Source organism: Microcaecilia unicolor, chromosome 7, assembly GCF_901765095.1.
Source record: "Microcaecilia unicolor chromosome 7, aMicUni1.1, whole genome shotgun sequence".
Taxonomy (NCBI): Eukaryota; Metazoa; Chordata; class Amphibia; order Gymnophiona; family Siphonopidae; genus Microcaecilia; species Microcaecilia unicolor.
This window is the reverse complement of record NC_044037.1, coordinates 57034035-57061968: the sequence shown is the minus strand read 5'-3', so window position 1 is coordinate 57061968 and position 27934 is coordinate 57034035. Positions and strand designations below refer to the sequence as shown.

Here is a 27934-nt window from a genome sequence, read left to right as displayed (position 1 = left end):
TAAGAATGAGGGTGGTCATGGCCACAGATGTGACAGTAATTAGATGGGGTTCGGAAAGGGTTAGTAGCAAACATTTCTACTTGTTGATTAAGCTGTGATTGCTGGTAATGAAGGCCTTTAGTTGGTGAGCTGGTATTCTTGTTCCCAGTATGGCTCTGAGGTATTCTTTCCTGTCCACTGTGTCCAGATTTTAGGGTCTTTGCCTGGAGGATACTAAAAAGTGGACTTGTTAGATTTTGATGTTTTTATTGCTGCTTCAAGCACTACAGAGTGGTGTGGCAATTGAGGTCTGTCATGACTTGGGGCAGGATGGATTTTACATTTAGCATCCAATCTTTTGGAAATAGATTGAATAGCATGATGATTTTGCCATATCGTAGGCTGTAAACACTGAAGTACAGAAGAAATGGGTACATCAATAGGACTTTTGGGAGCATCAATGAATTTGAGAATTCTTTCAAAATCATTTTTCTCAGTAAAACTATTTTCAGCCTCTGGGGAAAGATCTTTGAGGATTTGTTTTTAATATGAACTTCATATTCATGTGCAGTAGAAATATCTTGCTGTACTGGGTTGGAAGAGGAAGCTAGCTAATGAAGGAACAGCTAAGTTATAAGAAAGAGGGTGAATTTCACTCCAGACTATAAAGAAGCACTGAAAAGGTCAAATAGCAGAGCCGCAAGAACTTCGAGAAGTTCCTTGAATACCCTTAGATGTATCCCATCAGGCCCCATCGCTTTGGGGCTCATTTTCAAAAGAGAAAAATATTTAAAAAGTAATGTATAAAGCAGCAGTTGGATGTTTTGCTTGCTAAAATGTTCAAATCTCTATTTTAAAAAACTGTTTTTCAGACGTTTATCTATGCATTTCATCAGTAGTGCATCCAAATCACAGGGAAGCATATCGGGGGGGGGGGGGGGGGGGGGGTGTTGGGGTGGGATTAGGGTGTTCCTAACACTTGGGCATTTTTCTTCCATAATAGAACAAAACAAAAGCATCTAGGACTAAAATTAAGACATTTTAATAATGACTTAAGTCACAAAATATTGCCCTACATGACCAGATGACCACTGCAGAAATAAATGAATGACCCCCTTTAATACCACAGTGGTCACTGACCTGCTCCCACCTCCCAAAATGTGAAAGAAACAGTACATACCAGGCTCTATGACAGCTTCAGATGTTATAGTCAGTCCTATTAGAGCAGCAAGCAAGTCACTGGAGTTGCCTAGTGGTTGGTGCAGTGCACTGCAGAGAAGGGGATCCAGGCCCATAATCCACACTAACTGTTACACTTGTGGTGGAAAGTGCGAGTCCTCCAGAACCCACCACATATAGGAGTCCTATAAAAACCTACTGTACCCACATATAGGTGATACCTGCAGACATAAGGGCTATTGTAGTGGTGTATAGTTGGTTACAGTAGGATTTTGGCGGGGTTTGAAGGGCTCCCTGTACAATACAAAGGGGTAAGGATAAGATGTGTACCTGGGAGCTTTTATGTGAAGTCCACAGCAGTGCCCCCTAGGGTGCCCCACTGCTCTGCTGGGATGCCTGTGTAGCCAGCCAGTCTACTAAGATTGCTGGCTCCTCCTACATTCCAATGGCCTGATTTTGTGCATTTTTCACTTGGACATATTTTTTTGTCTAAATTGGACCAAAAAGATATAAGAACATAAATATTGCCATACTGGGACAGACTGAAGGTCCATCAAGCCCAGCATCCTGTTTCTAACAGTGGCCAATCCAGGTTACAAGTACTTGACAAGATCCCAAAACAGTACAATACACTTTATGCTGCTTATCCTAGAAATATGCAGTGGATTTCCCCAAAGTCCATTTTAATAATGGCTTATGGACTTTTCTTTTAGGAAGCTATCCAAACCTTTTTTAAACTCTGTAACCTAATTGCTTTTACTACATTCTCTGGCAACAAATTCCAGAGTTTAATTACACATTGAGTGAAGAAATATTTTTTCCGATTTGTTTTAAATTTACAACTTTGTATCTTCATTGAGTGCCTCCTAGTCCTAGTATTTTTGGAAAAAGTAAACAAACAATTCACATCTACCCGTTCCGCTACACTCATTATTTTATAGACTGCTATCATATCGCCCCCTCAGCCATCTTTTCTCCAAGCTGAAGAGCCCTAGCCGCTTTAGCCATTCCTCATAGGGAAGTTGTCCCATCCCCTTTATCATTTTCATTGCCATTCTCTGTACCTTTTCTAATTCCGCTATATATATTTTTTTGATGCGGTGCCCAGAATTGCTCATAGTATTCAAGGTGCAGTCATAGTGATACAATGGCATTATAATGTCCTCATTTTTGTTTTCCATTCCTTTCCTAATAATACCTAACATTCTATTTCCTTTCTTAGCTGCCGCCGAACACTGAACAGAGGGTTTCAACATATCATCATCAACGATGACTCTTAGATCCCTTTCCTGGTCAGTGACTCCTAACATGGAACCTTGCATTACATAGCTATAGTTCAGGTTCCTCTTTCCCACATGCATCACTTTGCACTTGCTTACATTAAACGTCATATGCCATTTGGATGCCCAGTCTCACAAACGCACAGAGCCCAGAAACATCTAGCAAGTGGCCATTAAAAAAAAAAAAGCAACGTTTAGCTGTTTCAAAACCACTATATTTGAATTCTAGATGTTTTGAGCAAACGTCCAAAGTCAGACTTAGACGTCATATCAAAAATATCCCTCCACGTCTATTTTTAGTTTAGCTAGTTCCTCATGAACACAGTCTTCTGAGAATCAGTCTACGTTTACCACACAGCTATTCCCATTAGCATTTGTTTTATGCAGTCCAACCCCTGGCCCTTTGTCTGTAAATACAGAACAGAAATATTTGTTAACCAATTCAACGTTATCCTTATCTGCTTCAACATGTTGCTACTTTTCACCCTTGAGTCTCCCAATGCCACTTTGACACTTTCTCCTATCACTAACATATCTAAAAAATGTCTTGTCCCTGCATTTTACTGTATTGGCTTTTTTTTTTTGTTTTGCACTTGCATCTTTGCTTTCCTGACTACTTTTACAATGTCCTTTAGCTTCTCCAAGTATTGTTGCCTGTCTTCCTCTTTCTCTGATGTCTTGTAATTTATGAAGGCTAACCTCTATTCCCTTATCTTTCCAGCTACTACTTTTGAGAACCAAAGCAGCCTTCTTTTCCTCTTACTTTTTTTTTTTTTTTTTTTACTTTCCTAACATAAAGGTTTCACCCTTAAAATAGCTCCTTTCAGTTTGAAAAACAATCTAGCTAGAGAGGGTGGTTATGAACAAGCAGCCAACAGGAGAAAACCAAGTGCATCTGTTCATGGAGAAAGAGGAATTACTGTCCTTTCTCAAGATCATCCAGAAACAAGGGAACCCTATTGTTTCTTATACAGCAGAGGTAAAGTCATGGCTGCCTGTTGCTGATAAGGCTTGTAGTGCAAGTTTGTACAGGTTGCTGTCTCATACTCACTGTTTCCTTCGGCACTCAATGGCTCTATCTATCCTGAATTCAGGCAGGCTGATAAAACCTTCTGCTTTTTCATCCTGTTGCAAAAAAAAAAAGAAAAAAAAAGAAAAAAAAATGCTGATCGGAATAGAGATAACAGATTGTGGAAGAAATGAAAGCCAGAATCCACCAATGAAGTCTGATATCTTTAAGCCCCAGGTTAACGATAATTAACAAAGATAAAGAACACCATTTAGTGTATTTTGCTTGCCTCACAGTTTTCTAGGAGGTAAATGAATTGTCAGTTGATCAGTTGATTAAACCACTCATAATAACACCAGTTCTTTGTTAATGAAAACAGAACTGCTAACAAATGGGAAAAGTACTTTTAGTAGCATCTAAAGCATTTCAGCCAGCCATTGTGGACTAGATTCAGTAATGGACCTCAAAAAACAGCACTGAAAAAAACTCCACGCAGAGCTTTGTCCTATAAACGGTGCTCCGAGTTTGGCACCATTTATAGAACAGTGCTTAGAGCCGATTTCCATGCCAAACTTTGAGTGTGAGGATTTACACCAAATTAAATCTGGTGTAAATCTTGGCATAAGTCTTGGCATGTAATTTAGGCGCGGGTCCCTAGTATTCAGTAATACTGTGTGCATCTTTAGTGAATCTCCATGACCCTCTCATACCCTTCCCATGGCCATGCCTCCTTTTGAATTGTGCATTATAAAATTTGTGCAGGGACCTCTATAGAATAGTACTTAGCAAGATGTGCGTGCAAATCCAAATTGTTAGCACTCAATTATTGGCACTCATTGGCTCGTTAACCAATTTAAATTGCACATGCATCTCAGGAAAGCACACAATTTTGTGTGCAGAAATTTGTGCACTGTTTATACAATCTGAGGTAAATGTTAGCAGATCGACAAGTGGCACAAGCAAAGATATTGAGTCTCACACATTAGGAATGTGTCACCCTCACACACTTTAAGCCCTTTCTCTCACTCATTAAAGCCTCAGTACCAGTGCACAGGTAATGATCAGTACTTTCATGAGAGGCAAGCCTAAGAAAAGAAAAGCCAAGTGACCCAACCAATAGGAAGAAATCAGAGCACACTTTCGTGCGTACTGCCTTATTCCTGCACCTACAAATACATGTGCTCTGAAACCTAGGCACACACTTTTAACAACTGAGCAGAGGCATATTTTTACCCCAGAGAATTTAACCATATTGTCTCCACTCTGTCTGTATCCTTTTCAGAGGCACTAAAGAAAAGCAAATATTTTATGCTGCAACTTTTGTTTTCATTTGCAAAGCAATATGCTTAAACGTTCATAGATGCATTCCCTGGACACACCATCTGAAAAATCTCACCCTAAATGCTAATGTAATTCACTGCTTTGAAGCTCAAGGAACACCAATCTGCTCACGTTGCTACATACTGAACCTCCTTAGACACTTATAAAGTGCTAACATTATGCAATCCAAAATAGTGATCAGGTCACTAAGTAAAACATTGGAATAATGGGAATAAATTTTATAAAGAAAGAGTATATAGCATTACCGGTATATATTAGGCACTTTTCTCTCACTTACTAAGTTCTCCCAATAGTAACTTGAACAAGTATACCAACACACTTTGCTGGCATTGTTGTAGTATTAACCAAGTATATTGGTTAATACTACAATAATGCCAGCAAAGTGTGTTGGAGGTGGGGGGGGGGGGGGGGGGGGGGGGGGGTCATGAATTTGATATACAACCTTCTGTGCTACAGCCAAAGCAGTTTACATTTATTACACGCAAGTATTTTTTCTGTCCCTGGATGAATCACAATCTAAATTTTTTCTACCTGGGGCAATTAAGGGCTAAGGGCCTTTTTTACAAAGCCGCACTAGCGATTCTCGGTGTGGCAAATGAGAGGAAGCCCATTCAAATTCCAGCTACCTGGAGTATCTTATCCCGTGGGTCAATATTCAAATGCCCTGGCCAGTGTTTTTCTAAAATGTCATCTGTAGGATTAAATACTTGATAAATATTCAGTACCACTATCCACAGAAGTGATGGTGCTGACTATATGTATATTATAGCGAGCACCACCAAAGGGAGAGCCAGCTGACATCCATATATCTACACAGGTAAATTTACAAAAGCCTGAATATACACATAAAGATATCCATATCACTTATACAGATATCTTAATGCTGCTAATGGTCCTCTGGTCAGCAATGATCATCAAACCGTTTGGTTTGATATAACAGCTAAAGTGGAGGGCAGCCACACAAAACTCAAAGTCCTGGATTTCAAACATGCTGAATTTAGTAAAATGGGGGAATACCTGAAAAACAGCTGATGGGCTGGGAGGACAAATGAGAAGTGGAAAGACAGTGGTCCAGGCTGAAAGGAGCTATATAAATGGCTACTGACCTTTATATGAGGAAAGTAAATAAAACAAGAGAAAAAGGAAACAGATATGGTTAGGAGTAAGTGATGCCACCCACAGGAATGGCTACTTAAGCAGTTAGATCTGTGGGATCCCAGAGCATATCTTGCAGTATTGCCACCATCAATAAATTTATAGGCACAAGAGCGAACCATTAAGACCAGAGAATTGTAAACTAAACTAAGAGAGGAGATGAGTCTTCAATATTGTCAGTCGCCTCTGGTGGAGTTTGCCTACACTGGAAACCTGACGGCAGCTCGCATAGAGGATGCTAAGATAGTGGAGGCCCTTCATCCTTTGCAGGCCTTAGAAGCTCTCCAAAGAGAATCAATTACAGACAAAGAGTCTGTGGAAACAACATCAACTGCTCATATGGGGGAAATCCAACATTAGCTTCAAAAAACTGATCTGAAAGCTGTTTGCACGGAGCTGCATACACTGGGTGAGGATCTCTGGGGAGAAATCAGAGAGCTGGGCAATACAGTGGTTGATACGGAGAACAAGTGAACTGAAGTTGCGGTAACAGTAGCACACAAACCAGCATCTTAGACAAAATCAAAGATCTGGAGAATAGGAGCAGACAATGCAATCTCTGATTTTGTGGGCTATTGACCCCATGATGGTTCAAATTGTAGGAGCATACTGAGCCCTGGGAACTCCCAGGAATAATAAGCCTAAGGATATAATTGCATATTTTGGCTATTATAAATTGAAAGAATTTTTCATAAAGCAAGGACCACTGAGAAATCCATTTGGGATTCCTATCATGTGGAGATGTATCTGGATTTGTCCTCATCCACTCTTAAGTGCAGATCAGAGCTGAGTCCCTTTATATCAAAACTGACAAAGCAAGGCATAAAATACAAGTTGCAATATCCTTTTGTATTTGCTTTTTAGAAAGAGGGCAAATGCACCAAATCCACAACATCCAAGAAGCACAGGAGTGCTTCCCAGCAATGAATTATGATGGCTGTCAACAATTTCCATCAAAGACTGCCTCAGTGATACCAATGCAACCCAAGTGGCAATGAATCACTAAGGGAAACAATTGAAATGCCAACTGTTGAATACCAGGATCACTCGGGCAGATACAACGTGATATGATCTTTGAATCTACATGAACATTATGGGCTTGGTAAGCCATACCTCTCCATGGCTGTAAAAGTGGAGTACTGGAGTTAATACTCCTCAAATCAATGTTAGAAACTTTTCAAAAGATAACCAAATATGAGTATTAACTCCAGTACTCTACTTTTACAGCCATGGAGAGGTATGGCTTACCAAGCCCATAATGTTCATGTAGATTCAAAGTGATCTTCAACATTTTAGTGAGTTCATATGATTGACACCCTATTGACTAGTGATATGCCTATTCCTGGATGATGTTATCTCTACAGCACTGGGATTTGGGATGGGAGAAACACTTCTTTGAGATTGCGCCCCGCTGTTGGAGGATGTGGAGTGCATACACTGGGTTGAAGGGATTGGGGAAGGGAAGGTGGGGGGGGGGGGGGAACTCCAGGAGTACCTAATCAAAGGACAAGTTGGGTATTATTATGTTAAACCTGCTGTAACTATATCTTATATCTTATGTCAAATTGGAGAATATTTAGAGACTTGTAATATCTAAGATACATATTGGAAATTTATTCTTTGGTTTAAATACTGGATAATTTTACATTACTAACTCTTAATATAAGAGGTCTAAATACGCCCACCAAATGGGAGCTACTATTTAAGGAGCTGACAAGACTCAGGGTTGACATAGGACTCATCCAGGAGACACACCTACTGCCGAGACATGCATACATAAAAAATACCCTACTATATATTTCACCTCTAATCATCTTCACAAAAAATCTAAGGAATGATGATAATATTATCCTCCTCTTATGCACAGATGTACTCAGTCAAATCAACAATTTAAAAAGTAGTAAATCACCTGAAATGGATGGCATACATCCAAGGGTACTCAAAGAACTCAAGCATGAAATTGCTGATCTGCTGTTAGTAATATGTAGCCTGTCATTAAAATTATTCATAGTACCTGAAGATTGGAGGGTGGCCAATGTGACGTTGATTTTTAAAAAGGGTTCCAGAGGTGATCCGGGAGATTACAGACCAGTAAGCCTGATGTCAGTGCCGGGCAAAATAGTGGAAACTAATAAAAAGAATAAAATTACGGAACACATAGACAAACATGGTTTAATGAGACAGAGTTAGCATGGGTTCAGTCAGGGGAAGTCTTGCCTCACCAATTTGCTTCATTTCTTTGAAGGCATGAAGAAAACATGTGGATAAAGGCGAGCCAGTTGATGTAGTGTATTTAGATTTTTAGAAAGCTTTTGATAAAGTTCCTCGTGAGATTCCTGAGAAAATTAAAGAGTGATGGGATAGTAGGCAATGTTCTGGTGTGGATTAGGAATTGGTTATTGGACAGAAAACAGAGGGTAGGGTTAAATGGTCATTTCTATCAATGGAGGAGGGTGAACAGTAGAGTGCCACATGAACAAGCACTGGGACTGGTACTTTTTAACACATTTATCAATGATATGGAAATCAGAACGACGAGTGAGATCATTAAATTTGTAGATGACACAAAACTATTCAAGGTTGTGAAATATTGCAGGAAGACCTTAGGAAATTGGAAAATTGGGCATCCAAATGGCAGATGAAATTTAATGTGGACAAATGCAAGGTGATGCATATTGGAAAGAATAACCTGAATCATAGTTACCTGATACTAGGGTCCACCTTGGAGGTCAGCACCCAAGAGAAAGATCTAGGTGTCGTTGTAGATAATACGCTGAAATCTGCTCAATGTGCAGTGGCAGTCAAAAAAGCAAACAAGATGCTAGGAATTATTAGGAAAGGGATGGTGAATAAGACCAAAAATACTATAATGCCTCTGTATCGCTCCATGGTGTGACCTCACCTTGAGTAATGCGTTCCGTATCTCAAAAAAGATATAGTGGAATTAGAAAAGGTTCAAAGAAGAGTGACCAAAATGATAAAGGGGATGGAACTCCTCTCATATGAGGAAAGACTAAAGAGGTTAAGGCTCTTCAACTTGGAAAAGAGACGGATGAGGGGATATATGATTGAGGTCTACAAAATCCTGAGTGGTGTAGAACGAGTAGAAGTGAATCGATTTTTTACTCGTTCCAAAATCTAGAAAGGCTAGGAGACACTCAAGGAAGTTACATGGAAATATTTTTAAAACAAAAAGGAGGAAATATTTTTTTCACTCAATGAATAGTGTAAGCTCTGGAACTCTTTGCCAGAGGATGTAGTAACAGCAGTTAGTGTATCTGGAGTTCCTGGAGGAAAAGTCCATACTCTTGTTATTGAGATAGACATTGGAAAAGCCACTGCTTGTCCCTAGGATCAGTAGTATGAATCTTGACACTATTTGGCCAGTCTTGGAAGCAGGATACTGGACTAAATGGACCATTGGTTTGAGTCAATATGTTCATATGTTCTTAGCTAATTTAAATTACTATGAAATAATTATTATAGCAACCAAAACACCTATGTAGTGCCTTTCTGAGCACAGTTTGCATCAGAACGTTTTTAACATAGATGGGAGAAGGAATAATGCCATATGGCTATAATTATTAAAAATGAAAGAGAGGCTGGTAGCACCTTATAGAATAACAAATAAATTGGTCAGCCAATAAGGTACCACCAACCTCCTTGTTTTTGTTGCTACGAACTAATACAGCTAATCCTCTAGAAATTTCCACTGAAATAAGTAGAACATATAAGAATCCTAGGAGCTTTTAGAACTCATGGATCATGGCTCTAATTAATGGGTTACATTATCCCTGAATCATTCAGAACTCCCCATGGCATAGTTGCAATATACCAAAGTTGGGATCATCATTGAAAAGCATTTATGCCGCATAAATAGCAGTCCTAACTTTATATGGATACTCTACTGTACTATACTATCATAAGAACATAATAATTGCCATAGTGGGATAGACCGAAGGTCCATCAAGCCCAGCATCCTGTTTCCAACAGTGGCCAATCCAAGTTACAAGTACTTGACAAGATCCCAAAACAGTACAATACATTTTATGCTGCTTATCCTAGAAATAAGCAGTAGATTTTCCCCAAGTCCATTTTAATAACTGCTTATGGACTTTTCTTTAAGAAAGCTATCCAAACCTTTTTTAAACTAACTGCTTTTACTACATTTTCTTGCAATGAATTCCAGAGTTTAATTACATTTTCTCTGATTCATTTTAAATGTACTACATTGTAGGTTCATTGCATGTCATCTAGTCCTAGTATTTTTGGAAAGCGTAAACAAGCAATTCATGTCTACCCGTTCCACTCCACTCATTATTTTATAGACCTCTATCATTATCTCCCCTCAGCCGTCTTTTCTCCAAGCTATACCACTAGCTGTCTTTTCTCCAAGCTATACCACTATTCTCTAAAGGATTCAAAGTGGTTTACGTTATTATACAGAAACTCCAATAATAAGGAGAGCTATCCATATAAAGCTATCCATGTAAAGCTAGATCCACGTGTAGTCAACAGTCCAACATATATATATATATATATATATATATATATATATATATATATATATATATATATATATATGTATTTTGGATGAATATATGCATAAAGATATCCATATAACTTATACAGATATCTTTATGCATTCAGTATGCAGCTGAATATGGTCCTCTTTTACTATATAAACTACTGAATGCTCTCCATTATGATGTCTACTTACATTTTGGTTAGTGTACCAATACAGTGAAGAATCCTTCAGAATAAACCAATATTTTTTCCATTTCTGTGTAAAATAGCCTTTGGCATCTTTTTTCTTCCAAAGCCAACCTTCACAGTCACCATGGCCAAGGTCTTTACAAGAAATTCGCCTTCTGCTCCCACTGGTCAGTGAGCCCCCTGAGAATCAGAAGAAAATGTGAGGGTCCAGCATATATAATATATATATAAGGTTTTCACAAGTGTAAATTGTAACATGCTAATTCAATCCTTTTTTGACTTTTGCTAGAGTAATAAAATAGAGGAAGACAGATTATGACCAACTGGCCCATCTGACCTACCCAAGTTCAGATATTTTCTATTTGATTTTCTACCACTTTGGTTAATGAGCATATAGGTCTAGATTCTATTTATGTGCCCAAAACATTGGTGCCAAATAAAGCACTATTCTATAATCCGCACTTAAAGTTAGGCACAGTTTATAGAGTAGCACTTACACCCTGGAATCGCGCGGCCATTTGCACCAACTGAAACATGGTGCAAATGTGCATGTGTATCCCCACTATTCTTAACAACGCATGTTAATTTTAGGAACACCCCCATTACGCCCATGCCCCTCTCATTTCTGTGCCCTCCTTTTCCGATCATGCGTAAAATTTAGGTGCTGATCCTTCACCTAAATTTACACTCATAAATGACAATTAACTCTAATTAATGCCAACAATTGCTTGTTTCATTTCAATTGGAATAATCAATTTTTCTGGTTTTAAGCCTGTCCGTGGGTTGTATTAATGATGTTTATTATATTTTAATCATTTATGATTTATTGTACATTGTGGTTTATTGTTTTTTACACGTAAATATTCAGCCAGCAGCAGTCAGTTATTTTTCCACTACTGCTGGCTTTATGCCCAGATATTGCACCAGCACTGAATATCCGGCTATGTGTGGCTGGCCGACACTTAGGGACCCTTTTACCAAGTGACAATAAAAGGGGCCCTGCGGTGGCATCAGTGCATGGATTTGCCGTGCGCTGAGGCTCCTTTTACTGCAGTGCTTTTTTAAAAAAAGGAAAATGGCTGTGCGGTAAGTATAAACTTGCCATGCAGCCATTTCCTGTGGAGCCCTTACTGCCTCCAATTTAGGAAGCAGTAAGGGCTCCCGTGCTAACCTGGTGGTAAAAATAAAAAATATTTACAGTCGTGCTGGAAATGGCGTGTGGTGGGCCAGCGTTAGTGCCAGATTGGTGTGTGCCAACATCACAGTAGCTCTACCGTGGTGTTGTAAAAGTGCCTTAACTGATTAAGTTAAACTGGCCAAAGATAGGCCTGCTATTGTGGTCCTAGTTGATTGGCTAACTTAGGGGTCCTTACAAAGGCGCGCTAAAAATAAGGATGCACTAAACCCAAATTAGTGCCAAATAACACCATTGTTAATGGCTCATTTACAAATTAATTTGTGTGGGAGTCTAGGATCTGTGCCCAAACCTGGGTAAATTATATAGAATCCGAGGAATGGAGTACACACTTATTTCAAGAATGTTTAAAAGCTATGCCATAAAGTACTACAAAGAAACCAAGGGAATGAATACATCTGTTAAATTATGATTTAATAGAAATGTCACATGGCAATTTTGGGATTGCTTATGGATGAGTTCAGCATACACATGGCTAAACTGAAAAGAGTTTAAAATCTTAATCAGTTTATTTTAAAATATTCGTATATCACTGGTTTTACCTTTCGTTCTTTTCTTGCTTTTTACCCTCAGGGAAGCGTAGTGGAAAGACTAAACAGAAACAAGGGAGAAAAGAGAAAAGTCATTACAGTATATTTTGTTTAGCTAGCAGTGCTATTATTCTGCTCTGTGCAAATGATTCTTCTGCTGCTCCCTTCCCCATAAAAGCTTACCCTGAATTCTAACTGTCCTTCACAGACTTCTTTTTTCCCAGGCGCAAATTTTATAATTGCCTAAACACTGCTTACAGGTAGGTACAGCAGCAGTTAGAGTCACGATACCAAGGGGTTGTTTTACTAAGGCGAGCTGAAAATGGTTTGCGGTAGTATAAGTGTGGGTTTTGGGCGCACGCCGACCCATTTTTTAGCGCACCTGTAAAAAAGGCCTTTTTTTCCCAACATGGACGTGCGGCAAAATCAAAATTGCCACACGTCCATTTTGGGTCTGAGACCTTACCGCCAGCCATCGACCTAGCAGTAAAGAATCTGGGCGGTAATGACCTATGCACGTCAAATGCCACTTGGCACGGCTCCGTTACATGCAACCGAAAATAAAAAATATTTTTCAAACGTGCGTATTGGATGCGTGCCAAAAATGAAATTACTGCAAGAGCCACGAGGTACTTGGGCGGTAACTCCATTTTACTGCACGCTGGGCATGCATAGACGCTTATGCAGCTTAGTAAAAGGGCCCCCAAGTTTCTAGTGAATGGATGTTATTTTTCACCCTTGGAATTGCCACTCTGTGCAATTTGGTTTGTCACACCAGCCCTGTATCTACCAAAATACTGAGGTAAAAAATGATTATGCTTGCGGTGCATTTTCATTTCTGTAAAGCTTTATTTTATGTGCTCATGCATTACCAACTTTTATTGACTGAGAAGTCTGCCATATATGATTATTTTAATGCATCCACAAGTTAGTGTGACCCAAAGTATAATTTTTTTCTTATATATATAACATTTTATTATAGGGGAGAAATGGAGTACAGTTTACAGAAAGGTACATAAAGTATCACTTTAACAGAGTTGTGTTGCATACTAAATGGGAATTTAGGTAAGCTGCTACAAATAAAAGCAGGGCAGATTTTCAATCAGTATTGGACATTTAAAGCTCAGGGATACCAAGTCTCACTCATTAGGAGTGTATCACCCTCATTTGAAAGCTTTCTCACTCTCACTCATCAGAGCTTCAGAACCAGTGCACTGATCTTGATCACTGTTTTCAAGAAAGGGAAGCCTTAAAGAAGTAAACCAAGTGGTCCAACCAGTAAGAAGAAATCTGAGCACACCTTCTTGCCTGATGCTTCCCCTTGCCTGTCCTTTTTCCCATTGCTGCAAGTAAATGTGCTCTGAAACCGATGTACATTCTTTTAACTACTGGATAGAAGACAATTTTCAGTTAAAAAAAAATTTACCCAAATTGCTCTTCACTTTGTCTGTATTCTTCTAGAGACTCCAAAGAAAAGCCAATATTGTTTAATGCTGCCTTGATTCCTTTGTAAAGCAATACTACAATTATATCATTCTAGATTTATACCCTGGATGTACCGACTGAAAAATCTCACTTTTAGGTCTTCAATCTCATTCCTTGGCATGATGAATCTCACTCTTTGGTATGGTTCACCCTTGGCATCTCTGAAAATTCCACCTGGAAATTAGATTGGATGCCTAAGTGGGATGGACGGTTAGATGCCAAAGGCATCAATATAGTAAAGTATATTATGGCTCCTTACCAGCCGATATTTGAAAAAGCCTGGACCTGTCAAACAGCTTCTACAGGAGGATTGTGCCCTGGGTGCATGCCCAGGCACAATCCTCCCGCAGAAGTCTCCCGATGATTAAAACTAATAGTATGCATAAATTTGCATGCGATTAGTTTTGATCATGAGGGCTTTAAGCCCCCCGCACTGTTCTGGCACTAATTTTCCATTGCTGTTCAGAACAGTGCAGAGGATTTGATTATCAGGTCTCACCTTCACTTTCTCTCCACTTCCTTCCTCTAATCCCCTCACTCACCTTTCTCCTTCCCTCCACACAATCCACACAGCCCCTCCAAACTCCTCGCTTCTCCACCACATCCCCCCATTCTCTCCTTTATCTCCACATTCATTATCTTGCCTCCTTCCCCTGGGATCTGTATATGGCACCATAATTTGTGCACCTAAATTTGGGCACGTGATGAAGAGAACTTGTGTGGAGATGACCCTTGATACAGCCCCCGGCGAAACATGAATTCATGTCAGCAGGAAAAGTCTCCTTAATGATTTTGGACTACAACAGTGGAACACTTTGATTGAAAATGAAAATCATATGGAGTTAAGTACTTTTTTCGTATCTCTATTTAGGAAATTGAGCATAATATATAAAAATTTATACAAAAACGTATACTAAATTGCAAATTTGGATCGATGACGATTACATGCCCACCCAGACCAATGTTTTGGCTTAAGTATAATGCCAATGTGGTGGTAGCAAGCAGTTCTGACTGATCCTATAGCAACTTTCTACTACAGATTGTGAAAATAAGTGATATTGTAGGGAGCTGGGTGTTTTGATTTTGACTCTATAATGCATGGCAACTAAATCCCATGGTGTGTATCTGAAAAGGGGCGTGGCCAGGGGGCGTGTCAGGGTGAAATTACAGAATACTGCCTGAGTGTGCTTAACTTGTGTGCCAGCATTTACTCCTGGTTTCAGCAGGCATAAGTCTGGGGCCCAAAGGTAGGTGTGAGATTGGCATTTAAGCAAGGTATTATAAAGGGTGAGTGCTCTTCATAGACTTGTGCTTAGCACTGATCTGTTCAGTTTTGAATGCTATTTACTGAATCTAGCCCCTTCCACTTTTCCTTACTCTGCCTCTTGCTCTTCCATCCTCTTTCTCCTTCCTGATCTCCTTGCTGAGTTCCCTCCATGAACCTGTGTGTGTGTCTCCTTGCTGAGTTCCCCCCATGAACCTGTGTTTGTGTGTATGTGTTAGTGGGGAGGGGGGGAAATTAAATCCCTCCCTCTCCTGTGTTGATTGGCTGCAGGAGGAGAAGGAGAGTTGCTCTGTATTGAGCCAAATTTTCCTTTCTGCCACCTCAGGCCCAGCTGCTTTCACTCATGCGGTCTCTGACACAGTAGCTTAGCCAGGCACTTCTTAAGATTAAGCATCTAATGAATTCAGGTATATAAAAACTGGATTTTGAAGATTCCTTAGATTCTGGTGCCTAAGGATGGAAGTTGGGCACCTAAGGGGCCCTTTTACTAAGCTGCGGGAAAAAGTGGCCCTGGAAAAGGGGCCTTTTATAAAGGGGCTGGAACATGGACATGAAGCAAAATAAAAACCAGTGTGCGTCTATTTTCGGCCTTAGACCTTACCGCCACCCATTGACTTTGCAGTAAGGTCTCATGCGCTACACGGGCAGTAGGAATGCAGCACACGCCCACTGCTGTTTACCATTGGGTAAGCGCCACATGGTAGAAAATAGTTTCTACTGCGTGTTTTTGGCATGTGCCAAATTCAGAATTATCACTCGGGACACACAGTAGCCAGGTGGTAATACCAATTTGGCACATGCTGGTTGTGTATATTCCCTTTTGCGCCTTTGTAAACGGGCCCCATAGCTTCTGAAAAATAAGCCACAAATGTATTAGATTGTACTTTTCAAAACCACTTTGTACAATGAAACAAAAATGACACCTAGAAGTTTTTAGTGAGAACACTTATGTTCATTAGATTTTTGTTCGTTTGGTAAAATACAGCCAAAAAGATGTTCCACTCAACGTGGAAATTAAAAAGAGTAAGATCATTCTTCCCAAGGAACGTCTTCCATAATCTGGTACAATCATTGGTACTAAGTCATCTAGACTACTGTAACTCAATCTACGCTGGCTGCAAAGAGCAAATACTCAAAAAACTCCAAACAGCCCAGAACATGGCAGCCAGACTCATATTCGGAAAATCAAATTATGAAAGTGCAAAACCCCTACGAGAGAAGCTACATTGGCTCCCACTCAAAGAACACATTACATTCAAAGTATGTACCCTAATTCATAAAATCATCCATGGCGACGCCCCAGCCTACATGTCAGACCTGATCGACCTACCACCCAGGAATGCCAAAACATCATCACGCACATTACTTAATCTTCATTTCCCTAACTGTAAAGGTCTAAAATACAAATTGATGCACACATCAACCTTTCGTACATGAGCATGCAATTCTGGAACGCGCTGCCACGCAACCTAAGAGCGATCCATGAACTGACCAACTTCCGCAAACTGCTGAAGACCCAACTCTTTGACAAAATATACCACAAAGATCAACACAAATGAAATTCCCCATAGATATCCAGAAATGTCTAATAATGCCTTCTGTGTTGGTACTATCATGTATTCCACTACCATACAAACCAAAATCCTTCTGTAACACCAAATGTCTATTCTTTTATTATTTCCACTATCCACGATGTATTGTAAGCCACTTTGAGCCTGCAAAGAGGTGGGAAAATGTGGAATACAAATGCAACAAATAAATAAATATACTGCAGCATGCATGAAGCCTTATGTCTAACTATTGTAGAGATAAGCAGGCAACACATCTGTTCTGAAGAGCTTAATGAAGACTGCTTCACTGTGCACCCTGATGAATTAATGTCCTATTTAGTGATTTAAGGGCTCTGCTTATCAGGACTTTATGTCCTTGTTCTGCAGCCATTTTCCTAACACAGATAATAGGGAATTAGCCATGGTGTGCAGTCAAGACAAAGACAAACTTAGAACAATAGAACAAGCAATCTGCTAAACTTCCTTTGATCCAACTTCCATGTTAGACTGTCTTGGACAAAGATTACTTAATCATGTGAAGTATCATTGTGATGATAAACCTCATTTTACATTGGTTTTAAAAGCAAGCAGTTCAAGCCAGGGTCAGCTCCCCTACACAACATAGTCTTAGAAGAGATAGAGCAGGGATTCACGAAACTGTGATGATGGCACCCCAGCCAGTCTGATTTTCCCAATATTTACATTGAATACCTGTGAGATACACTGGCCTACATTGGAGACATAGAAACTAGTGTTCAGCGGGACAGGCAGTGCATAATTTGAAATGTCTAATTTAGAGGATTTCAGAGTATACACATATTCATCAGTGTTTTCTGTTAATACAGCACCACTGAAGATACAAGTTTAACTGGAACGGCCACAGTAGATGTTTCACCTATATCTGCTTTTTGTTCAGCCAAGATAGATATATAATGGAGACCAGGAATGGGCAACTTAATACCCAGAGGGCCGCATGAATGTTATTCAGTACTATCCCTAGAGGGCCGCACCCAGAAAATTAACAAATGAGCCATATAATTCACTGCAACAAAACACAATGTGATGACTGAATGAATATAAATTATGACCAGAATGGTCTGTTACCATATACTTCTGATAAACAAGTCTTGTCCCATTGTTGTATCCTTCAGTGACATCAACACTTGGTTAATGATGTTTGTGCAGCTGTTTTCTGTGTATACTTCCTATGGTTTTATGGGCCACATATAATTCAATGGTGGGACACAGGTTGCCCACCCCTGATATAGGCATTTAAAGGGAAAGTCTGTAACTAGGCAGTAAGTGGTAACTTAATTGATATTTAAGTATGCAAATGCATAAGTACTATAGCCAAGGCTTTTTTGGGGGGGGGGGTATTTGGGGGTACTGAGTACTGGCACCTTTTCCATTGTCTGCTAAAATTGACCCATGGACCCCAAATTTTAATGAAAGAGCTCAGGCTCTGCACACCAATTCTGGCTATTGTGGGGTGGGTCCCTCAGTGATTATCCCACTCCTGAAGGGTGGCCTAGCATTTGAGTACCAGCACCTTTTTTGCTAGAAACATGCACTGACTATAGCGCATAACTGCAAGAGGGGGGCATGTATGTGGGTGGAGCATGGGTGGAACGTGGGCTTGTCGCCTTAAAAAAAAAAAATTATATTTGTGCAATTTACAAACCAATTCTCACAAGAAAAAACATCATACATGAGAAAAACAATCCAAAAGGATATTTTAAGGAATAACAACAACAACAACAACAACAACACCTCCCCAGAAAACAAGGAAAACTGACATAAAAGTATCCTGAAGGCATAAGTCCACAAATGAAATAGAGGGGGGGGGGGGTTTACAAAGACAGTGAGGAATATATAATAAGGAAAAACAAACTATATAATCAAATTATCACTAAAAGCAGACATCTCGGTACCAAACTTATATCAGCTACAAATATTCTTAGAAGACTTATGGTGCTCATTTTCGAAGCAGATGGATGTCTCAAAATGGCCAAAAAAACATCCATTTGCCCAAAACATCCAAATCACAATTTTTGAAAGGCAGAATTTGAATGTTTTACATTGCAGTTCGTCCAAATAGCAAGGGGACATGTTGGATGTGTGTCTTGGGCATCTTTCTGCAATAATGGAACAGGAAGAAACATCCGAGGCAAAAAAGAAGGATGTTTTTATCTAGACCTATTTCAATCATGTCCAGGGTGCAAAAAGGTGCCCTGATTGAGCAGCTGACCACTGGAGGGATGAAGGCATGACCCCATCTTCATCCCCTAGTGGTTACTGACTCTCTCCCACCCCCTTAAGTGAGAGTGACAGTGGATACCAGGCTTGATGACAGCTTCAGGTACCAATAAAATAGCTGTTTCTACCACTATCCCAACAGATGTTAAAGAACCTGAAGAATCAAGGCTTCTACTAATGCAGGGGTCGGCAACCTTGGCCCTCGAGAGCCACAACCCAGTCGGGGTTTCAGGATTTCCTTAATGTATATGCAGGAGGTCTATTTGCAAACAATGCAGGAAGTACATCCAAATTGATCTCCTGCATATTCATTGGGGAAATCCTGAAAAACCCAAATGGGTTGCAGCCCTCAAGGATGAGGTTGCCCATCCCTGCACTAATGGAACAGTGGCAATTCTTTTCATCTTAGGCAACTAATATACTTTAGCTACAGCAGGAATAGCTTCCTTAAAAATTTCCAGAATCTCAATCAAATATCATTAAACACTTTTAATGAAGAAACTTTGTCCAATTTAGGAACGTTAAAAAATCTAAGATTCAAATGCTTCATGTAATTTTGAAAAGTTTCCAACCTCTAATGGATAACCTCTTTGGGGTCAATATTCAGCCGTCAGGCTCACCGCCAACAGTGTTATTCCTGGATATTCAAAGCTGGGACCTGTGCAGGCTTTGGCTTTGAATATCCAGTTATTTTAAACCGATCAAGACATAACCATTTAGGTCGATATTCATCACTTAAGAAGCCATGGGTTACCGCATAAAAATAGGACACACTTCTATGTGGTCCCATTTACGTGGTAAACCTGGCTACTTAAGGGCCAAATATCAGCACTTAAGTGACCAAGTGCTGACTGCCCCCTGAAATGCCCTCACCATTGCCAGCTTTGAGTTCAGCGCTAACTGCAATAACCAGGGGCAGTTAGCCGGTTAAGTGCCACTGAATATTAGCAGCTAGCCCTGACCAAGCGATTTATCCGGTCAGTGGCCTGCTAAATCGCTTTGAATATTGGGCCCTTCATCTTTAATCAATGCAGACTGAACCTCTTTAACAGGCTCTCCTTCCAAAGTAGATATCCAAATGCCAAAACCCCTTGCACTGAATTTTTTGATTTGAGTCAGGAGCTGGATAGATTGCACCAAAGTAGTTACTTCAAATGAATATGTTTGTAGATTTCTCCATATAAATCAAGGCCAATTCGCCTTCTTAGTTATAACACCGGTTTAACTAAAGGCATCACTTGCTTCTGTTATTCACTTGCAATGTTTTGGGCTTCAACAATCTGACTACCCAAAGCAGCCTAAGCCAAGGAGATGATGCCTTCTAGAGTACCCTCTACTCCTGATGGCACAAGCTTTCCCCTTGGAGCTCCACTGTGTACAGTGTTTTTCACTAACACCGGTTCCACCTAGGCCATATCACTTCCACCCCTCAGTGAGGGCAGAGTTGGTAGGGATGAGGATATTTCACCTGAAGGCCAGGACACTCTTGGGTATAGCTGGGCTCTGAACCGTCACTTCACCTGGGGTTCGACAGACAAAGGAGTCCATCATTTGCTGATGGGAGGGAGCTGAGGTAACTTCAGGGGGAAAGACCTTCACCTTCTCTTTTCTCTTAGACGGCATTGTCCAAGGAAATAAAACAAGGTAACAAAATAAAACACAAACACCTAGTAATACAGTTCTGACTAGGATACTGCAGAGTAAACTCAGCTGACCAAGATAAGACCATGTTCTCTTTGCAAACTTATAACTATTGTGTTGCACATTGAGAAAGGGTTGATCCATTGAACACGTTGGGGAACATTAAGAGTACCAGCAACTGAGCCATCCTACCCCCATCCCCCAAAAGCGAATTCTATAAACTGCACCTAATGTTTATAGAATAGCGCTGAGTGTGGTTTTTTCCACACCAATTTTTCAGCGACATATATTGAATCTAGTCTAAAATGTACAAATTCTTTTCAATATTGACCCAACAGTACTGAGGTAACTTTCTAAACCATTTTTGATGCAAGCATTGATTTATGTGTGTAAATGGGCTCTTATAGAATTGCCACACCTAAAAATATGTGCAGTGCAAGTCGGTGTGTTCACAATAGGCATACACAGGGACAGTGTCGAGCAGAGTATCAGTGGTGTTGTGATTTACACACATACGTTATAAAATACATGTGTACATGTACACCTGCTCTCCAGCAAGTATGATGTCCACAACTTAGGCGCGATTTCTGTGTGCTAGTATTTTATAAAGACACATAGGTGCTTTTCTGCTCTAGTAACCTAGGTACCCTGTTATAAAATTATGCTTCTCATACATATTTATCTCATGTTTATTCATTGTGGATATCTTGAGAACCCAACTGGTTCACATGAGGACATTCTTGTGAACCACTGTGGAATCAAACTAGAAAGGATAGGGAGGAACAGGGTGTGTGCAGCTCATGACTTGCCCTCTATACATGCAAGGTAGCAATGAGAATGTTTTCAGAGGCTACTTCAGATGCTTCAAAAACCCTATGAGTAAAATAGAAACAAATTCTGAGCAACACTTTAATGAAACAAAACTGTATATTTGCTACCTATTCTAACAAGTCAGCAAGTCTTTGGATCACACAAGCAATCTCACATACTGTATGTGGGTTTTCAAAAAACACTACTACACAGGATGGCTTCCAGACACTGAATCCAAGCATGCAAACAGCAGCATTTAATTATAAATCTTAAATGGGTAATTTTATAACTACCTGACAGATTTTCAAAACAAAAGTCCTCATGTGGTTTCACTTTGCAAATTACTCCAGGAAAACTAGATGCACACACTTAGAGCCACTATTTGATGCACAAAGGTTTTCTGAGACATAATATCCGCATACTGACTGCGAGACTACTGCTAGAATTTGCGGTAGCCATTTTCACTCAGGAGCCGTGAGGGGTATCAGCGAGTGGGGTTTGCTTCTGCCCCCTTCAGACCACTAGACTGCCAGGCCAGTTAAGGTAGGTTTGAGGGTGGTGGTGGTGGTGGTGGTGTGTGTGTGTGTGTGTGTGTGTGGGGGGGGGGGTTACAACTTTGGAGTGGGCAGGAGAGGAGAAATCAAAGCTGGGGGGGGGGCAGGAGGGGGATTGGAGCTGGGAGGAGGGACTGGGAGGGAACGGGAGGTCCTCTCTGGTCTGCAGGCAGGTACTCAGAAGCTATGCAGCTGCTATCTGGTATTCAGTGCTGGCATCTACAGTAACTGGGCAAAGTTAGGACTGCTGTTTCTGTGACTGCAGCCCATCATGCACATGCTCAATAAGGGAAGCATTATAGACTGATTATGAACTTTGATAAAACAAAATATTGGTATTAGGTGAAAAGATAACTACTAAGAACTTTTCAGAGGATGGAACTTAGTTGGAGAATGTAGATAAATTCATATATCTTGGATGTAACATGATATGTGTTCTAGACTGGAAACATGTATTTTCAGTTGCATGTTATATACCTATGAAACATGGGTGATCAAAGGAGTCTGAAAGAAGAGTGCTGGCTTTTGAGAGAAAATGTTACAGAAAGACTCTGCCAATAGGATGGTCACAGATGGTAAGAAAGGAAGAAATATACATGAGGATACGATCAAAAGAAAATCTAATGCAGAAAATAATTCAGAGGAAGCTGAGGATTTTTGGACACATATGTAAAATGAATAGTGAGAGGAAGATTAAAACTAAGGTATTTGGAACAATGGATGGCCCCCAACAGATGTGAACGACCTCACGGAGAATGGGTAGATGACATTGACGAATGGTGTAGAGCAATTGTTCAAGAATTAAGCCACGCTGCACTAGACAGAAATCAATGGAATGAAATAGTCAACAAGGTATAAGACACCTACAGGCGCTGAGCCCATGGTTGTTTATAATTATGCTGCTGATGAAATGTCTGGTCAGCTATGTGGGCACTGGCAATAAATATCGCTGGCACCCGTATAGCTGCCGGCTCCTCCTTGACTATGCCTCGTAATGCCCCTCTCCTGCCCAGACTTAGAATGGCTGGTTACTGCCAAAATTCAGTAGCATTGACCAGTTAAATGCTGCTGAATATTGGCAGCCGGACCCAAGTGCAATGTAAGTGGGCAGGACCGTTTCCTGTCTGTTGCAATTGCTTTGAATATCAGGCCCAAAATATACATGTAAGCGCAAACCTGCCCCCAACCAGTAAATGGAAATACTTCCTCGACCAGTGGGTAGAGTTATATGCTTACAGGTTGTCAGTGTGTAATTTTTCACATTGAAGGGGGGAGGGCACAATTTTATAAAACTTTATTTCCATGGGCAGAGCAATGTTTTAAAAATTAGTATCAATATATGCAAGTCAATAAAAAAAAACTGTGTGAATGACGAAAGCTTCTGGGGTCGATATTTAATAGGAATTTATCTGGATATCAACACCTGCTACCTGGATGTCCCCCTTAGTCAGATATTCAACGGCACTATCTGGATGGTGTCGGTTGGACTGGATACACAAACTGGGGCAGATACCAGAGTTATCTGGTAGTGGCGTTTTTCAAAAAAGATGCCCTAAGTGTATCCAGATCAGCTATCCTAATAGCGGCTGAACATCGTTGCTATCCGAATAGTACTGCGCACATACCACAGTAGCCAGATGTTCAGTGGCAGCCACTATATGGATACGGAAGTTGAGATGTAAAAACAAAATGCTGACTGCCATGGGCTCAGTTATCAGTGGGATGGTGTTTATTGTGTTCTATCTCTGTAGAATGACTGAGAGGCCCTTTTACTAAGTTGCGTAGGTGCCTATGCGTGCCCAACGCATGCCCAATGTGCACCAGTTCAGAACTACCCCCTGGCTACCACGTGGCCCGGGCAGTAATTTCATTTTTTACATGCGTCCACTACATGCGCCAGAAAATATATTTTATTCTCCGACGCGGGGCGCTAACCGGGAGGTAATCGGCATTGTATGTGCACTGATGATTACCGCTTGGTTAATGCATGAGACCTTACCGCTAAGTGAATGGGTGGTGGTAAGGTCTCAGGCCCAAAATGGACGCGCGCCAATTTTCATTTAGCCGCACGTCCATTTTTGACCAATAAAAAAGGCCTTTTTTGCAGGTGCGCTGAAAAATGGACCTGCGAACATCCAATATACACATCTACACCAGTGCAGGCCACTTTTCGGTGCACCTTAGCAAAAGGAACCCTGGGTTAGGGAACTGGAATATATTCTAGGGCAGAAGATCCCTTCTGTTCAAGCACATGAAAGTCATAGATCATTCTGAGAAACATACCAAGAATGGTGCAGATTATTATGGTAGGATATTCCAGTGGTACTTCTTGTATCTGAAACTTCTGTCAGCATCACTGGCATTAGGGACCACCATCTACAGAAAATCTCAACAGTGCAACAACTGTGTACCAATAGATTAGCTGTAATGAACATGGTTGAATTACCCTAGCAAACAATGATGATTAAACAGTAAATTCAGAAAGGATGACATTGTTATGCTCAAGGTATACTAAGGGAATAGGTTAGTAATTACGAAAACCACAGCAGCTCTAATAATGCAGGTATTATGAGATAATAATGCCAACCATAGGAATTTGCTGCTGCTATAAACTGATTTATATGTAATCACTAAAATTACAATAGTAATTAAACATTTATTTTGCTTGCTTTGACAATTTCTCATTTTAATAGCTCCAAGAATGTGAACTAAGAACATTGCCTTCTCATTTAATCTGAAACTGCTTTGAGGTGTACTGGATGGGCAGTTAATAAATATAAGGAAAACAAAATACTTTTTATCATATAATTTACAAAATATTAATCCACAGGACAGTAAAGACAGTTAAATACTATACATTAAAGAAAGTCTACCAAAATACAGAGAGAGTTGCTTGCCAGTAAGTGTCAAATAATGTGTGTTCCTGCATCAAGGGTTGAAGATGTGTTGTGGTAGACAGGGGTTCTCAACCCAGTTCTCAGGATATACCTCTTTTCAGAATCTCCACAATGAATAGGCATGAGATAGATTTGCATTCAGTGGAGGCTGTGCATGTAGATTTAAGTCATGCATATTAATTGTGGATATCCTGAAAACCTGGCTGGTGTGTTCTGAGGACTGGTAGAGAATCACTAGAGAATCACTGAGAATCAGCCTCTCAGTCTGTAGAGATACTCACAGGCTGATTAAGAAAAGGCAGACCCAGTTGAAATGAAATGGGAGGGAAAGTGTTAGAATAATATGTGACAACCTTGCTGCAGCAAGACTGATAGAAGGTTGTAAGCAATGTGACCACAACACACCATTTTTGCATAGAATTCACAGGCTACCAGTACAATACAGAGCCAAATGTAAAACTCTATGTTTGACCTTTAAGGCCCTTTATGAAAATGGCCCAGAGTACTCGAAGAACAGGATCTCCCTCTACACACCATCAAGGTCACTAAGGTCCACCCAAGGATTTTCCCTTACCACACCCTCTCCAAAGGACATCACACGATGTGATACCCACAAACGAGCCTTCTCAGGAGTAGCCCCCACGCTCTGAAATGCACTCTCTGAAAGGCTTTGCTTAACATAAGACTATCTCTGCTTCACGAAGCAGGTGAAAGCTTGGTTCTTCATTCAGGCCCTCATGATCAAAAGCAAACTCTGGCGCTAGAGGCTGTTAACGCCATACTAGCGCCAGAGTTTGCAGCCGACCCATGATCAGAGCCCTCGAGCGCCTGAAACAGCGCACTCGAGGGCTCTCAGCGCAAGTAGCATGCAAATGCATGCTAAACAGGGCTTCTAGCACAATTAGCTTGCAAATGCATGCTAATTGGTGCTTAACGCATTCATCCCCAATGATCAGCGACCAGCGCGCCAAAGATTGGGTCGCTGGCCGCAGCAAAATCAACGCCAGCTCCAAGCTGGCGTTAGATTTTGCGGATCATTGGGGAGGAATGGTGAGCCCTGTTCAGCATGCAGTTGCATGCTGGCAGGCCCCTGTTCCCCCCAAGGCAACAGCACACGGGACTGGAGGTCCGGTGGACCTCCGGTCCCCCCCCCCGACGATCCGACCCTCCCCTGAACCTCCCCGAAATCTTCGTGGCCGCCTCCGGCCAAGCGTTGTCCCATCCTCCCACCAGCGCTGGGGGGGGGGGGGGGGCTGGAGGTTCGGTGGGCCTCCAGCCCCCCAAACCCCAAGAAATCCTTGTGGCCACCTCCGGCCAAGGGCTGTAATCTACTGACCAGGGGGGTGGAGCTGGAGGTCCACCCCAACTCCTCCCCTCCTGCGTTCTCAACAAATCCCTGGTGGTCCGTGGTGACACGTAACCCCACCCTCCTCCCTCCCGGCCCCCCTACCTTTTGTTGGAGGAGGGACGCAGCCTGCATGCCTCCCTCCTCTTTCTTTTGACGCCGCTTCAAAATGGCGGCGCCCAGCCCTGCCCATTGCATCCTGGGATGCGCTGGGCAGGGCTACATACCATGTAAGGGAATCGCTCCCTTATATGGTATGTAGCCCCGCCCAGCGCATCCCAGGATGCAATGGGCAGGGCTGGGCACCGCCATTTTGAAGCGGCGTCGAAAGGAAGAGGAGGGAGGCATGCAGGCTGCGTCCCTCCTCCAACAAAGGTAGGGGGGCCGGGAGGGAGGGTGGAGGGTGGGGTTCCGTGTCACCACGGACCACCAGGGATTTGTGGAGAACGCCGGGGGGGAGGAGTTGGGGTGGGTTGGAGGTCCGGTGGACCTCTAGGCCCCACCCCCCCGTCGATGGATCACAATGATTTCTGGGGGTTTGGGGGGCTGGAGACCCACCGATCCTCCAGCCCCCTTCCCCCCATCGCAGATGGGAGGGTAGGGCAGCGTTTCTCTAAAGCCGGCAACCAAGTCCTCTGGGGGTTCGTGGGGGGGGGGGGGCTGGAGAACCACCGGATCTCCAGCCCTCCGTGAACATGGGGGGGGTCATCGGGGGGACTGGAGGTCCACCGGACCTCCAGCCCCCCCCCCATCGCTGGGTGGGAGGGTGGGAGTCGGTTTGGCCGGTGGCGGCGGCGGCCTCTTTGTTGGGGGATCAGCAGGCCACTTTGACAGTTTTGGGCTTTTGACAGCCCAGACCTGTCAAAGAAGTGCGGGAGGATTGTGCTGAGCGCATGCTCGGGTGCAATTCTCCCGCACTTCAACATGATAATCAAAGATAATAGCGCTGCTTAGATTTGCATGCATTATCTTTGATCATCGATGCAGAAAAGCCCTGCGCTGTCCCGGCGCTATTTTTAGGGCGCTGTTTGGAACAGCGCAGGGCTTTTGATCATCTGGGCCTCAGGCCTTTAATGGAAGAAGTAAATGACACTGGCTGCACATACTATAGCAGGACATGTTTATCCCCTCCAACCATAGTTAAGTTAATGTTCAAGTAACTTTCTTTAAACTAGTCCCTTATTTTCTTACTCCTGTTACTATATCTTATCTATCTATATGTGCTATCTTTGCTTACACCCCATGATGTCTGTTAAAATGTTTTATTGTGTATTTTGTTGACATTGTAATGTAGCATACTATGCCACATTTTGTATTGTTGTTTGAATAGCTTTACTGCTGTAGTCGTCTGTTGCTTATGTTTGACTTATTCTTGTTGTACACCGCCTTGAGTGAATTCTTTCAAAAAGGTGGTAAATAAATCCTAATAAATAAAAAAAAAACAAATAAAAAAACCTAGAACAGTCTATCTGGGTTGTTCAAAGTTACAAGAAAATAGAGTGATAACTAAGACTTGGATAAAATTCAACAGCTCCAATTTCAGAATTTCTCCAGTTATGTAGAAAAGTTTGCACATCTCCAGTAACATAAATGAGGAAACTATAGACCAGTCCAGAACAGAACTCACCCAAGGACAGTTGGAGGAGTTGATGATGAGTATATTTCTGATTTGCGACATTCTCAGACTGTAGTTTTCTTGAATTTTGAAGTTTCGGTACTTAAACTGT

The 27934-nt window shown here is 41.4% G+C and overlaps 1 protein-coding gene across 1 annotated transcript in view; it reads right to left on the bottom strand.

The window, feature by feature from the left end:
• LOC115474248 (connector enhancer of kinase suppressor of ras 2-like) overlaps window positions 1-27934 on the bottom strand; it is a 768489-nt gene that overhangs the window by 68293 nt on the left and 672262 nt on the right. The window contains exons 15-17 of the mRNA XM_030209634.1: window positions 12388-12445; window positions 10664-10839; window positions 3490-3563 (exon numbers count right to left, since the gene is read on the bottom strand). Coding sequence (XP_030065494.1) covers window positions 3490-3563; window positions 10664-10839; window positions 12388-12445 — 308 coding nt within the window. The remainder of the gene's footprint in view (window positions 1-3489; window positions 3564-10663; window positions 10840-12387; window positions 12446-27934) is intronic.